At 41.2% G+C, this 13,094-nt stretch overlaps 1 protein-coding gene across 5 annotated transcripts in view; it reads right to left on the bottom strand.

Annotated features, from left to right (window-relative positions):
* The window catches only part of ARMH3 (armadillo like helical domain containing 3), a 131,435-nt gene that overhangs the window by 89,395 nt on the left and 28,946 nt on the right, over nucleotides 1-13,094 (bottom strand). For all 5 annotated transcript variants that reach the window (XM_068398340.1, XM_068398342.1, XM_068398341.1 and 2 more), the window contains 6 exons: nucleotides 11,325-11,426; nucleotides 7,470-7,528; nucleotides 6,042-6,107; nucleotides 4,951-5,020; nucleotides 3,380-3,440; nucleotides 405-493 (listed from right to left, as the gene is read on the bottom strand). In XM_068398340.1, coding sequence (XP_068254441.1) covers nucleotides 405-493; nucleotides 3,380-3,440; nucleotides 4,951-5,020; nucleotides 6,042-6,107; nucleotides 7,470-7,528; nucleotides 11,325-11,426 — 447 coding nt within the window. The remainder of the gene's footprint in view (nucleotides 1-404; nucleotides 494-3,379; nucleotides 3,441-4,950; nucleotides 5,021-6,041; nucleotides 6,108-7,469; nucleotides 7,529-11,324; nucleotides 11,427-13,094) is intronic.

The following is a 13,094-nucleotide window of genomic DNA, read 5'->3' as shown; positions in this document are numbered from 1 at the left end:
CCATCTCTTACAGTAAAAAGGAAAAGTAAGGTCCACCTCCCTTTACCCAAGAGCCTACCTCCTTCCTACTCACAAATATCTGAGAGAGAAACACTACTGCATAAAACATTTCTCCATTTCTCCAATCAGGTGAAGAGGGACTCGGGTAATGAAACAAAAACAAAGACATTTGGATACCATGGTGATCATGGCCAGACAAGAAAGTAAATTAGCTACCATTATGATAATGACCTGGCTTTCCAAAAGAGGTAATTTGCATGTAGCAACTAAGAAGCAAAATAAAGATGCTTTAACAGAATTGCTTGCTGTTTAACCCTGTAGCAATGGAACAAGCAGTCACGGCCACCAAAAAGCCATCCACTCTGGGCTTTTCATATTTGACTGTCTCTGCGGTTGCAAAGTACCTGACCAGAGCTCCCTCCAGGTGTAATGAAGCCTCACTCTGCATTTCTTCTGGTAGCACAGCAGCTTGTGCACAATCTGAATGCACCGTCTGGAAAAGAGAGGGCAAAGAATTAATTATGTTGCATTTCCCAGCAATTCTACATCGAACCTGGAAATGTCTCTGAAATCAACAGCAGGGAAATAGACACACTCAAAGCCTGTCATAGGAGGATGGGGCTCATGGTTTTGGGCTCCTAAAGGCAAGCAACACCCACAAGAAAGAACCAGATGAGATGAGAGAACTGGGCCTGTATGCCAGTTTTAGCTCAAAATGATTGGGCCGACTACAGATGCAAGTTTGTGGTTTATATTTACTTAATACTTTCCACTCTTTGCTGCCCTTACCTGAGGGCCTCATAAGCTCCACAAAAGGAGTTACTTAACTTGCAGGCTCCCTATGTATGAGATACTGTGCTCAGATTTTGTAAAATCTGCATACAATGGAGCTTTTCAGTTTCTCTGGCCCAAATGATGAGGCTAAAGGAAATTACAGAGTCAAACAAACAGCAGGACTTTTAGTTTGACTGAGCCATGCAGCTTAATTATATAACAAAAGAAAGAGATTTCTGTCAAATTTTCCAGTCTCCTTAAACAAGTAATTTAAGTATGAGCTTAGGAATGATCAAGCAATACACCTACAAGCTCTGAAATCCCCCAACATACAGCTAGTATACTTGTGAAGTCTCCAAATCCTGTAGGTCTCTACAGCATCTAGTGTTCACACAGATTCTTAGGTGCTCACAAATAACATCAGAACTAAATATACAAGATAATGAGTAAATTCTCTAGCACTATCATTAAGGACAAGACAAAAAATATATACAAATTTGAATTTGTTAGACAAGGCTATTTTTAGTTACTGACATTTAGAAAAAACAGAAGGAAGACTTCAAAAAGGAAAAATTCCTTTTTCCCCAAATCCTTATTTCTCAAAAACACACTATCTCATTAATATCAACATCTCTCTGAGAAGACACTACTGAAAGACACTACACATCAGACAAACAAAGAAAAATCAAATTAAAATAATTTGCATGGAAGTTATTCAAAATGGGGTGAAGAGTTCAAAATAAGGCTTTAAAAAGCCTTAGAAATAATATGCAGAAGGTATACATTATTCTTTTCATACCCTTAGATGATCTCAAATATACTATGATGGGGTAAGGACTGAAACTAACTTTAGACGAATAAAGGCAAAACCATTTATAATAGCTAAGCACCACATTAAGTGTATTTCAAATTGGATTCTCATAAATTCAACCAAGAAAAGGAAGTAAACCAGCTAGGATAGAGACAGCTGTCTTCGGATCAGGAACAGCAGTCGTTCTGGAGAGAGACCCGTTATTTCTGATGTTACCAATATCAGACAACTCCCAATACCTTTCTACCTACGTATTTGCTTGGCTGTAAGACTAAAATTGGCCCCTCCAAAAAAGCTATTTAAGGCACTGACCAGAGAGAATCTGGCAACAGTTAAATATTTCTGTATAATTACAATAGCTGTTAATGCAAAATACTCTGCAGATATATCTCAGCATTGAAACCTTGTGGTTGTATACAGTAGCATACAGCTTTCTGGGTGAAATCAAGGTATGGAAGAAAAGGGATGAGGAGGGGCATAGCAGTCCTAGTATCCCCGCCTAAGGAGCCAAAGCACCAGCTACCAGCCTATAGACTCCCAAACCACACTGCTTTAGTTATGAAACTCCTTCAGTTATGAAGTTATCCACCCTGGTGGGGTGTCCCTGTTTTTTAGCTCTGTGCTGAGGATTCATAATATGAATAATGGACAAAAAACACCCTTGGTCAAAGCAACGTGGATTTCTCTTTTAAAAATTAACACGCCCTCCCTTGAGCAGCTTCTTACTGTCACCTTTTAAATGTACTGCAGAGAAGTATGACGCTATTTGTGCATTCAGAACACCCACTTCATCTGCAATAACTGTGTCTGCCATGGGATGGTTTCAGACAGGAATGTGGTGAAAGGACTGCACAAACATGCCAAACTGAATGGATACAGATGTCCACTGATGGTTGCTACTGCTCATTATTTTTACTCTCACGAGGTTTCCAGATGTGACCTTACTTTTGAACCCAAGCATTTCACACCTTTTTTGTGAAATTCCAATGCACTACACCCATCTACAACTAATTCTCTGTCATTAAAGAAAACATTTCTCACAAACTCATAATTGAACTCTACAACCCTTGCAAAGGCACTGTAGTTGCAGGGTTATTTGGGCAAAATCAGAACATGCTGAAAAGTCACCTTAAGGGAAAATAGCCTATGTATCTTTATCTCTTCTACAGAATACAGTGCTGTTCAAGCCTTGGGGAAATTCAGTACTGTACAGACAGTCAGAGCAAAGCCAATGATCTGCCTAAATCCTGTTTCTGCCCTCCAGGCTAAAGCAGAACAAAGCATTCTAGGGGCCTCCTGGGACACGTGGAGTGCTCACTTGTAGCCCTGTCCTCTTCTCTCCTCTTCCCCATTGTTAAGTTTTACCCCTTGCTGCCTAGCAGGCTATTTCAGGCTTAAATCTCTCCCCCACATTCCACATTGCCTTCCAGGCCTCACGTCAGTCATCCTTGGTTTTTCAAAACTGTCTTTTCAGTTTCTAGACCAAGATTCAGCTCTTGGAAGTAGGGATTCTTGCAATGACTGTTGTTATGAAACGTCTTTCAAATTGAAAAGCTCTTTGTATTTGATCAAGTAGATTATGAAATGTGTCTGAAAGGTGGAAATTCATTTCACTTTCAGTTTTCTAGCACATAGAGCATTTTAGAAGTAGAAAAAGTTGCTGGAAGAGTTCATGAAAAGCCATCCTGCTCCTCACCAGCCACAAAGTGTTATTTCAGCTGGAAGACTGCTTTATGGCTAGAATTCCACCCAAATTCAAACAGAATCACAATGAGTCACCCCACAGACACTTACACATAGAGATCCATAGGAAATTCTTTCATCATGTGTGTTACAATGAACTCCACCATCAAATCTGACAGAAAAGAAAATGATAAAGTAAGTATTCAGCTAGCTATGGTTAACTTCTAGTAGATAACAATGAGGAAAGTCAAATTGCTGTTTAGATGAGAGAAATTTCCCTTTTTTTTTTTGTTTGAAAAAGAATTAGACATCTTCTGGAATTAAAAAAAAAAAAACCTACTGGAATCTGAGGGCACGTAATATAATTTGCTTTGAGGCACTGCTTCCCCACATGCTTTCCCCCACTATTAGTCAAATAAAGAATACACCACGAATCCTGATGCTCAGAATTGCCCTCACATTTCAAGCTTTGTCACTGATGGAAAATTCCATTGAGAAGCACATTTTAGAAAAATCATGCTTACCAGAAACAACGCACAACCTAGATGTTTAGAGGGAAGACATTGTAGAGAACACCTATTTTTCCCTAAAATAAATCCTGAAGCAAGTAAATTGAGTCTGATCTCAACAGAAACTAAGCATCTGCTTAAGGCTCATTCAGAGGGAAAAAAAAAAAAAAAAAAAAGCTGGGGGAGAATGTCTCTTCAACATTCAAGGGCTCCCAGTGTGAGGATAACAGGCAAATTAGTATAGAAATACAACTGAAAGAGATAAGATACTATGGTTCAGGTAATAAACACTAACAATGTGTGTGTGTTCTCTGCCCAACACAACTTCAGCATAAAATGCTTAGCCCATGCCAGTAGTAACAATTGTGAGATGTAACCTCCTAGGGTACTAATAGCCCAGCAATATGACTCAATAGTGACTAAAAACAGTCTAGGGAAAGAGTGCATGAAAACAGGTAAGTCTAGAAAGACCTTCATGCGGCTGTTGTGTCTTGGCTTTAACAATCATCTGTTTGAAAATGCTGGATTCTGAGATTGCTCCCATATCATCAGGCTCAAGAGACATTCAGGGATCCAGGCTCTGTCCATTTCTGCACGCATTTATGCTTTTGGCCTCCACAGCAATGAGTGTCAGAATCTAACCACAAGCCACGTGAAAAGCTTTCAACTGAGCCGTCACATCCACGTGAAAAATCAACCCTAGCTACTGACATTCCTACTGTTTTGGTTTTTTTTTTTCCTCAGAAAAGGCTAAATGCCCAGAAAACACCTTCCCCCAACAAACATCTGTCCTTTCTGTAGGTTTGCCCTCATTATATAATCTAGAAAGTACTTGTGACCAACTTTTACTACACATCTAAAACTCTGAATTTATTTATCAACTTCTCTCCCTCTTGTTAGTTATTCAGGCAAAGGGGGCCAACAGGCTTCTGCAAAACTTACAGTAAACGTATATAGGATTTCTCGCTACAGAGCTGCAATCTTGGATTTAATTTCTCTGTGAGGCAGCCAGGTATAGAGATGGACAGTCCAGTGCTGGAAATATCTTTAGTATGTAATTGCCCTGCTTAAGTCCATCCACCCCTCCCCTTAATCGACAAATCTCATATTTCTATTGCAGAACAAAAGATGCTTTGGGAACCACAAGCACACACATACTCTAACAGTACTCACCAAGCACCGCACACACCAGCGGGCGACAGGGCAGGTTCTTGTCTGCTGCTTTCTTCCTATGTCTCATTGGCTTCAAACACACAAAGATGAAAAGAAGTCAGCGGAAGCCTGAAGTGACATTCTGTGTATTACTGTATTTTTCATGCAAATAGTATCATCAGCACAGGCTTCTCTTTGTCTTTTTCTCCAACTGCTGTCTCACATATATTAATCTTAAAGGCCACGGCTGGAGCAAAATTGTGCCTGCTTTTCAGCCTGCTGACCACTGGGTTTTTGTTTCTCTAGCTGTGTAACTGGAGGATGCTGTTATATCACGGGGTCGGGGGGGAAAAGAAAAAAAAAAAAAAAAAAAGAAGGGAAAAAAAAATCCCCAGTAATTCCTCCCCCTTGGTTAACATACCAATTTGCTCCTGACCCAGAAGTCGAATCTGCATTCTTAACAGTGTGTGCAGTATTAAATGGCTTTGGTCTTTATTGTAACAGACCAGAAAGGCTAATTGAATGGCAAGTTTGTTGTTAAGTGGGAATGACTAGCATTCATTGTCAGATGAGGTGGAACTTGTCAGTACCACAAAGACAGAATGCATCAAGTTAGGATAACAATGCAAATTACTTGTAACTACAGAGCTTTATGAGCCAGGTAAGGACACTTTCTCCACAGATACCTATAGGAAAAAGCTCTGGAAAAAATACTTTCCTCCTTGAAGCTGAGTCACCCCACCCAGGATGAAGCATAAGCCAAATTAGAACACTCAGTGTAACTCCAGCTGGCTAATGCTTGCTGAAGATTAAGGCAGAACATTCTCCCTGCCACTGATTTCCTCAGAGACCTCATAATACACAGCTCCTCCCCAGCTACACAGGCCTCTGAATTCACCGACAGGGCAACCAGCTCTTTGTTCTTTGAAAAAGTGACACATTCTGAGAGCTATTTCAAAATCATTCTCCAGCTACCACATCTCTCACCCTATTTCCACATGCCTTAGCAATCTGGGTTAGATGTCTGTGACAGTTTTCAACACAGACGGACTCAAATCCTCTGTGTTGTCATCCCAAAGAGAAAACAGACCACCTGGAGGAAAAAGACTCACCATTCTGTGCAGGTTTACTCGAAAATTCATGTTGTCATCATGGAGAAAAGCGTTAGCATACTGATCCTATTGAAAAGAGCAAGAAAAGGGAGGAGATATGAATAGCCAACCAAGTGCCCAATATCTTCCACTTGTCTCTCAAATCACATGCGGTTCAGTGTAAAACTCAATGGTTAGAAAGCCACCTGTCACCTCCTCTTGTCCCCACCCATGTGTCCAGTCACACAAAAGCAAACCCCTCCTTATCCCAATACCACTTTAATTAAAGTCTGTGCTACTGCTTGTTTTGGTAGCAATTTATTTTCCATTTTCCTCCTCTGCTTATCCAAACTCTGGACTGCACACACCACAGTGTCAAGATTTTAACAAGTACTGTATAATGCATGAGGTGGTTCTCCAGCACTAAGCTCCTGTGACTGCGTGGACAAAGGTTTATATTGACATTTTGAGGGACCCATCTTGCCAGAAGTTACTGCAGTACTAGCAGGTAGGTTTATCAGCTGTCCCACCCCTCAGGCAAAGCTCATTCCAAGACCAGCTCTAAATCAAAGTGATTCCTCCAGATAACGCGCTGCCGGGTTGGGTAATAAATATATCCTCCCTTTAATACCAGAACCAAAACATGCCCTTGCTATGTAGAAACAGAATTTCTTATATTGTATTATCTATGCATCCACCTGAAGAACTCAAGTGCCAAAAACAGTTAATTATAAATATCTGAAATGCATATGATTAATGCAGCTTTCAGACTGCACCCTGAAGAAACATTACTTCAGAATCCTTACACTGGCTATCAACATTGCTGCTTTTTATTCTTTGTTAAGAACGAAAGGTCTTTACTTGCAAGCAAGCAAAATGCAAATGCTACGCAAACTCAGTCGCCATTCAGGGCATCACTCAAGCCATTAGTACATGCTTCCCATGAGACAGGACCACATTCAGCCAGGAGGGCTGACATAGCTCTCTGATACTGCTTTCTCATCCTGCTACCAAATTTGCTGCTTTTTTTGCTTGTAGGGACCTACGACCATGCAGCTTTCTTTCAGACTCATATCCTTCTTATGCAGAAGGGATATGGCATTGCCCATGTTTACCATGAACAGCACAGAGCTGAAAGCCATTAGCACATTACTCATCTAAAAGCCACAACACAAGGTCACTCAACAGCTAAGAGAGACAAGGCTTAGGTTCACTGCTTTCTCTCTTCATCCCTGGGAGCTGGCTAACGCAAATAAGATGATCCAATTTTCAAGTTTCAAGTCAATTTTCACAGAACTGCATCAGGTTTATTAGCAAAACATTGAGTGCCTGAGGTCCTCACAACCACTGCAGATCTTCAGCTCCTGGACAACAGGAGGCAGGGGATGTGCATGCAGACAGAGCCATGTAACACACCATCTGCTGAACAGTGTCACACAAGAAACCTACCTCTGCTATGCATGTCAGGATAATCAGACACAGCTTGCCACTGTGTAGCCGGTGTTCATCTGCAAAGAAAACACAAGTCCTGCATGAGCCACACAAGCCTAGCAATGATGAAGAGTGAGATAGTTGTCGCAGCAAGAGAAAGGCCCAGCCTTAGAGATTCTTCATACTCCTACTTCCTCCATGATAGCTAATAGTCCGACTACTCTCATTAAGCACTCACCCTACAGCCTGACCACTAAATCCCACCAATTTTTCACCAGTCTGCGCCAACAGCAAAGTTTCTGATTTGACCCTCCAAAGCACTGTAACTGTCAGTGGGGCTTCTGTCTCATTCAGTTTTACTTCCACAGATATTCTAAATACTGGGGTTAGTCCCTGTCTTTCTGTCACAGCAGAGATGCACTTTTCCCTCTTCGACAAGATGGAAAGAAAAAGATCACCTTTGCTGTAGGTTATGAAAAAAGCAGTAAAGCTTTGGTAGAGGCATAGCACAGTGTAGCAGAATGACTGCTGGCATTACGCTCTAAGTCCCGAGTTTTAACCCCAAGACTGAGACACATGACCTAGTTTGCTCTGTGCAAAATCATGAAAGAAGGACGTCTGCAAAGACTTAGCATTTTAAGCCAAAGGAGTTCCACCCTGATCACGTTCCATAATTTGTTACTCATCTTACAACTTCAAGCAGCTTTTGCCCTGAATGACAACTGGAGGGCTGAAAGACTAACAAACAGAGAGGGACTAAGGCAGAAAAATGCAGATTTTATTTGGATTATTTAAAACTCTTACATCTCAATTTTAGCCTTGAAATATCAAAAAAACCCAAGATACACAGAGTCACAGAGTAACTTAGGATGGAAGAAACCTCTGGTCCAATCCTTGCTCAAATCTAAGATCAGGTTGTTCAAGGCACTGTCCAGTCAAGCTCATTGAAAAATCTTTGTTCTAAAAAACAAACCACTCACACCACACACCCCCAAAACCACAAAAACAAACAAAAAACAACGACAACATACCTATAACTAAATTCTGAGGAAGCTTAAAACTGCACATTCTCCTGAGACCTCCAACAGCTTCTCTAAAACATGACTACTAAACATGCCATCCCTGACATCTGCCTTAGAGTCAGACTTGGAGGAGAGGAAGATCTGAAACAGTCAGACCACTTTAATATAAATTAGAAGACAGCATCAGCCAAACTCCTTGCATCTTTGCAGGTCACTTTTACAAACACTTTGCTAGTTAGTATGTATATGGCAATCTATAAACACAGAATAGGCTTAGCTAGCTGTTCTGTCTAGTTTGATGGCTCTTGTGTTTTCTTTTCTATGCTGCTGAGGGACAGATATTTACTAACAAGATGTGCCCTGAGGTGTGCTGATTTCATCTTGCTGCACTAAACAAGATGAAGAGGAATTTTGGAATGGGAGAGTTAAAAGTTTCTCCTACGTCTCCTTACATCAGCTAAAATGTTTAAGTGAAAAGTTTTCTACTCCAGCAAAGCAGGAGAAATGGCCTCAAAGAACTCCGATACACGGGAGCCTTGTTATTTTCCTATTGTGAGGCCGCCCTGTATATTTTTGTAGGTGCTGCTGCCACTTATCTCTCTGGGGATCGTGCTGTAAAGGCTTCTGTTTCACACCAAGCACTCTGCCTTCAGCAAACCTGTTGTGAACATCATACCATTTTCAGCAGTTACAGGGCAGCTATGCAGGCAGTTACTCACACAGACACTTTGTACTTTCACAGCATCCTTCATTAAAGGAACAAAGCAGACCACTTCCTATGGCGAGGTATAGCAGTATGAACCCTATTTTACAGATGGGAAAAAATGATGCAGTTTTTGTTTCTCCCAAGGCAGCTGCCTCTGACTGACACAAGAAAGAAAACAAGAGGAGGATCGAACAAACACAATCTATTAAATTACGCTCTCTGGGACAGGACCAAAACAACTGTCTAGTCCTGGATGTGGAACAAACTGGTCTCCCTTCTAAGTGTTCCCACCTGTCTCAAGACACATGGAGTAAATTAGAGTTATTCATTCTTCTCTTATTGGTATATTGGTGTCACATGCTCGGTTTTACACAAGAAGAAAAAAAGTTAGGCAGGGCCCCATCTATCATCAAAATATAAGGACAGGAATATACTCACTAGAATTAATAAGCACCAGTATGGAAGGCACTTTTTTAAAACATTCAGTGGAGCTCATTGCCACATAGTACCATAGCAGCAAGGAGATTAAGTCTAAAAGCCACGCAAATTTCAAATGTTATACAAGCTAGAACCAAGGTAAAGAAAGAAACATCAACTCCTGTATCTTACCAGGATGAACTCATCTTTCACTGGCTTGTTTAGTAAGGAATCCCCTCTATCAAATTTCACTCCATCTGAAACTAATCCAGTTTGGCAGCTCCTGAGGCCCTATGCAGACTTTCCATATTACAGTGACTAGTAAGTGCAGAAGTTAAATTGAAAAACACAAAATTGTTCCATCAGAGACTTGGATCAGCAAGAGAGACCCTGAGAAATGCAAATGAGAACAATGGGAGATCTGGTAAGCCCTCCTCATGCGTGCAATCTGTAAGAAATGACTGCGCAAAGATTGAGGTGGTTTAGCTTAAAGACAAAAGCAAGAGGAAACATGAAAGCAGACTTCAAATACTTAAGTGCTGTCACAAAGAAGAAAGAAATAATACATTCTCAGTATCTATCATGGAGAAGATAAGTAGTAATTAATTTAAATCGCAGCAAAGAATTTAGGATGCACATGATTGTTTCTCACAATAAGGGTAGTTAAACACTGGAATGGACAGTCTAAAAATGATGCTTCATTATCAAAGTGTCTTTATCCAATCTGTTAGCAACATCTCTGAGAAAAGATACAGGTAAACATGAACCTGCCTTGTTTTTGAGGCACTAGGTATTTTCATGAAGTCCCTTTTGGTCCTAATTTCAATTATCCACTTTTTCCTCAACTAGCAAGTGTACCACACAAGAACAAGACAGCCAGGTACAATTTCACTGCAAGCTAGTAGGTACAAGGAAACTCTTCTGACTGCTCCTTATACAGCGCAAAGCATTCAGGTTCAATAATCAATGTACCATAGCTCTGCAGCAACTCCCTATTTTTGTTCAGTTGTTACATCTAACTTAACACCAAAAGTTGGTAATGGGCTGAAATACGATACAAAGATCACTTATGTTCACTTGATGGTCCTGCGCATACAACCACTGGGCAAACCAGCACCCTTGGGTACCCTGAGCAGGAGATGAAGCAATGCTTCAACACCAGCAAGCTGAAATGAATCCCCACAAAACTATCAGGAGAAACAAAAAGCACAATATGGAAATATATCTTCTCAAGCAAATTTTAGTGCCAGTACAGCGTAAGTCACTGCTGTCCTCTTTATAATTAAAGAGCTGCATGTTTAACCAGCAAGTACCAAAGGACAAAGGAAATATCTCCTCCTAATGCTGAGCTTTGCCTCCCGTGTCAGCTTCTAAATGTTCTTAAAAATACAGTTTGCTGGTACATGACTTCTCCTGACAGATAGTTGGGCATCAGATATGCTCACACCTCCTGCATAGAGACAGGCTTGGTTATTAGGTACTATTATTATTATTATTATTATTCTTACATTCTTTACATATTTGACTTCTCTCCCGCCAGCATTAGGTCTCTCCTAGTCTCATAACACTTATCTTGCAATAAGAAATCATTTCATTTTCTCAAAAGCTGGAATCTTCAGTCCTCTGAAGGGACTCCAGTTAACTTCTATTCCTGGAGTCACTAGACGTGTTCTTATGCCCTCCCGACTTCAAGAAGCACTGCTTGCTGCATCAACAGAACTTATTTACCTTTTGTGTCCTGCATCACAATCGAGCTGTACTTCAAGAAGGTTATCAGCAGGTTGCTAGTTTGCACATCAGCATCCAAAGGCAGCTCTGCAGAGCTTATAACTGGAACAAAGCAGATAAGACACGTTTACCCTCCACAAATACAAGAGAGAACTATACAGAGAACCAAGTCACAGATTCACAGATCTGGGACAGGATCAGCTTACTTGCAGGGTTTACCTGACTGCCTCCTCCTTCATGGCCGCTCAGCAAAGATTTTGTTTTGAAGACTGGTACCACTCCCCCAGAGACCATTTCTCCTGCTTTAAGTATAGGTTGTGGTACTCAGCACAGTGATACCCTTCTCTGTCCTGCCCCCACCCTCCCACCATGAGAGACATCAGTCCACTGTTTTAAGCACTCATTAACATTCCCAACCTAGGGAGCTCAAGACATTCTCACTGATTAATTAATTCTTACAACCAACACAGCTAACATTCACACCATTCTCAGTTCAGAGAGGAACATGCCCAGCAAAGACCCTTCTCAGTTTCAGCAGTTTTGGAATTTCAGTTCCAAAAGGTCCACATCAATTCCCTTCTTCCCTCCCAACAGCCCCTCTTACAGAAGCAACACACAGTAATGTAACAACTATTGCATGACCAAAATGGTAAAAAAGAGCGATAGAAAGAGCAGTTTTATAGAAATCAAGAAGCAGAAGCAATCACAGCTTGTGCTAGAGAAATCACAACACAGCAGGGAGCAGAAATGCACTTTCCATACCTGCAGCAGAACAGCAGTTCATTGGCATTTCTTTAGGATACACTTCTTGTTACCACCAGCTGCATTGTTGACACCTTAACACCGGACATCATCTGCCTCAGACTTTACAAGAATCTATCTCAATTACTCAGCTAATTGCACAATGTGCCTCCTGCTCACTCCCCATGTACCATCTGAAGCACTGAGTTTATGAGCTGTCAAACCTCTATCATGTGACTGAGCCACATTTTTACTGATGACTGAGCCCGAGCTGTCCGCAAGGGCCATTCTCAGCCCTCCCATTCAGAAAGGCTTTACGAGAAATACTGAAGGGGGGGGAAGATAAGTGGGAAAAATGCAGCATGCATTTACCAGCAAAATACACAAGCGAGTAACCCAACGTATGAAAGAGCTGTGTTCCAAAGTAAGGTTAACATCATCATAAATGGGTATAAACTGACAAGAAACACAGGTTGGAAAGTTGAAGATTTCTAACCAAGGAACAAGAAGCTGAAACTGCCTCCCACCAGGAATTACTGGGAAACAAATTTAACAAACTAAGACAGAGTTTGATACGTTTAAGGGTTTCTATGATGATGTGCCTGCAAGCACAAGGCACTAGATTCAAGGACTCAAGGGGATCTTTTCCAGCTCTACATGCCTGTCCTGACATGACAATAACACTGTTCTGGCTGCCTAGGAGCTGAAACTCGCAGGTTTTCACATGCAGGAGGTCATAGGTGGCTTGAACGACGATTGCCAGAAGGCGCTCTCTCTTCTCAAGCTACAAAGACAGCCTAAGATAGGGCTCCCTTTGCACTGAAAACAGATCTGCAGATCACTAGGACACACATCTTAAGAACTGTATTATCTCTTTTCCATCTATCCTCAGGAATGCTCAAGGCTTTTCTCACTCTGGAGAAAAGAAGAAAGTATTTATGATGCGATTGGACCTCGCAAGAAGTGAGGAATCACTCACATGATTTTTGGATGGCTAGGTTTGGGGCTCTGAGGGGAAGTGATTTGATC

The sequence above is a fragment of the Nyctibius grandis genome, chromosome 4 (assembly GCF_013368605.1).
Source record: "Nyctibius grandis isolate bNycGra1 chromosome 4, bNycGra1.pri, whole genome shotgun sequence".
NCBI lineage: Eukaryota > Metazoa > Chordata > Aves > Nyctibiiformes > Nyctibiidae > Nyctibius > Nyctibius grandis.
Note: the sequence above shows the minus strand (reverse complement) of the source record. Positions and strands in the feature narration are given on the sequence as shown.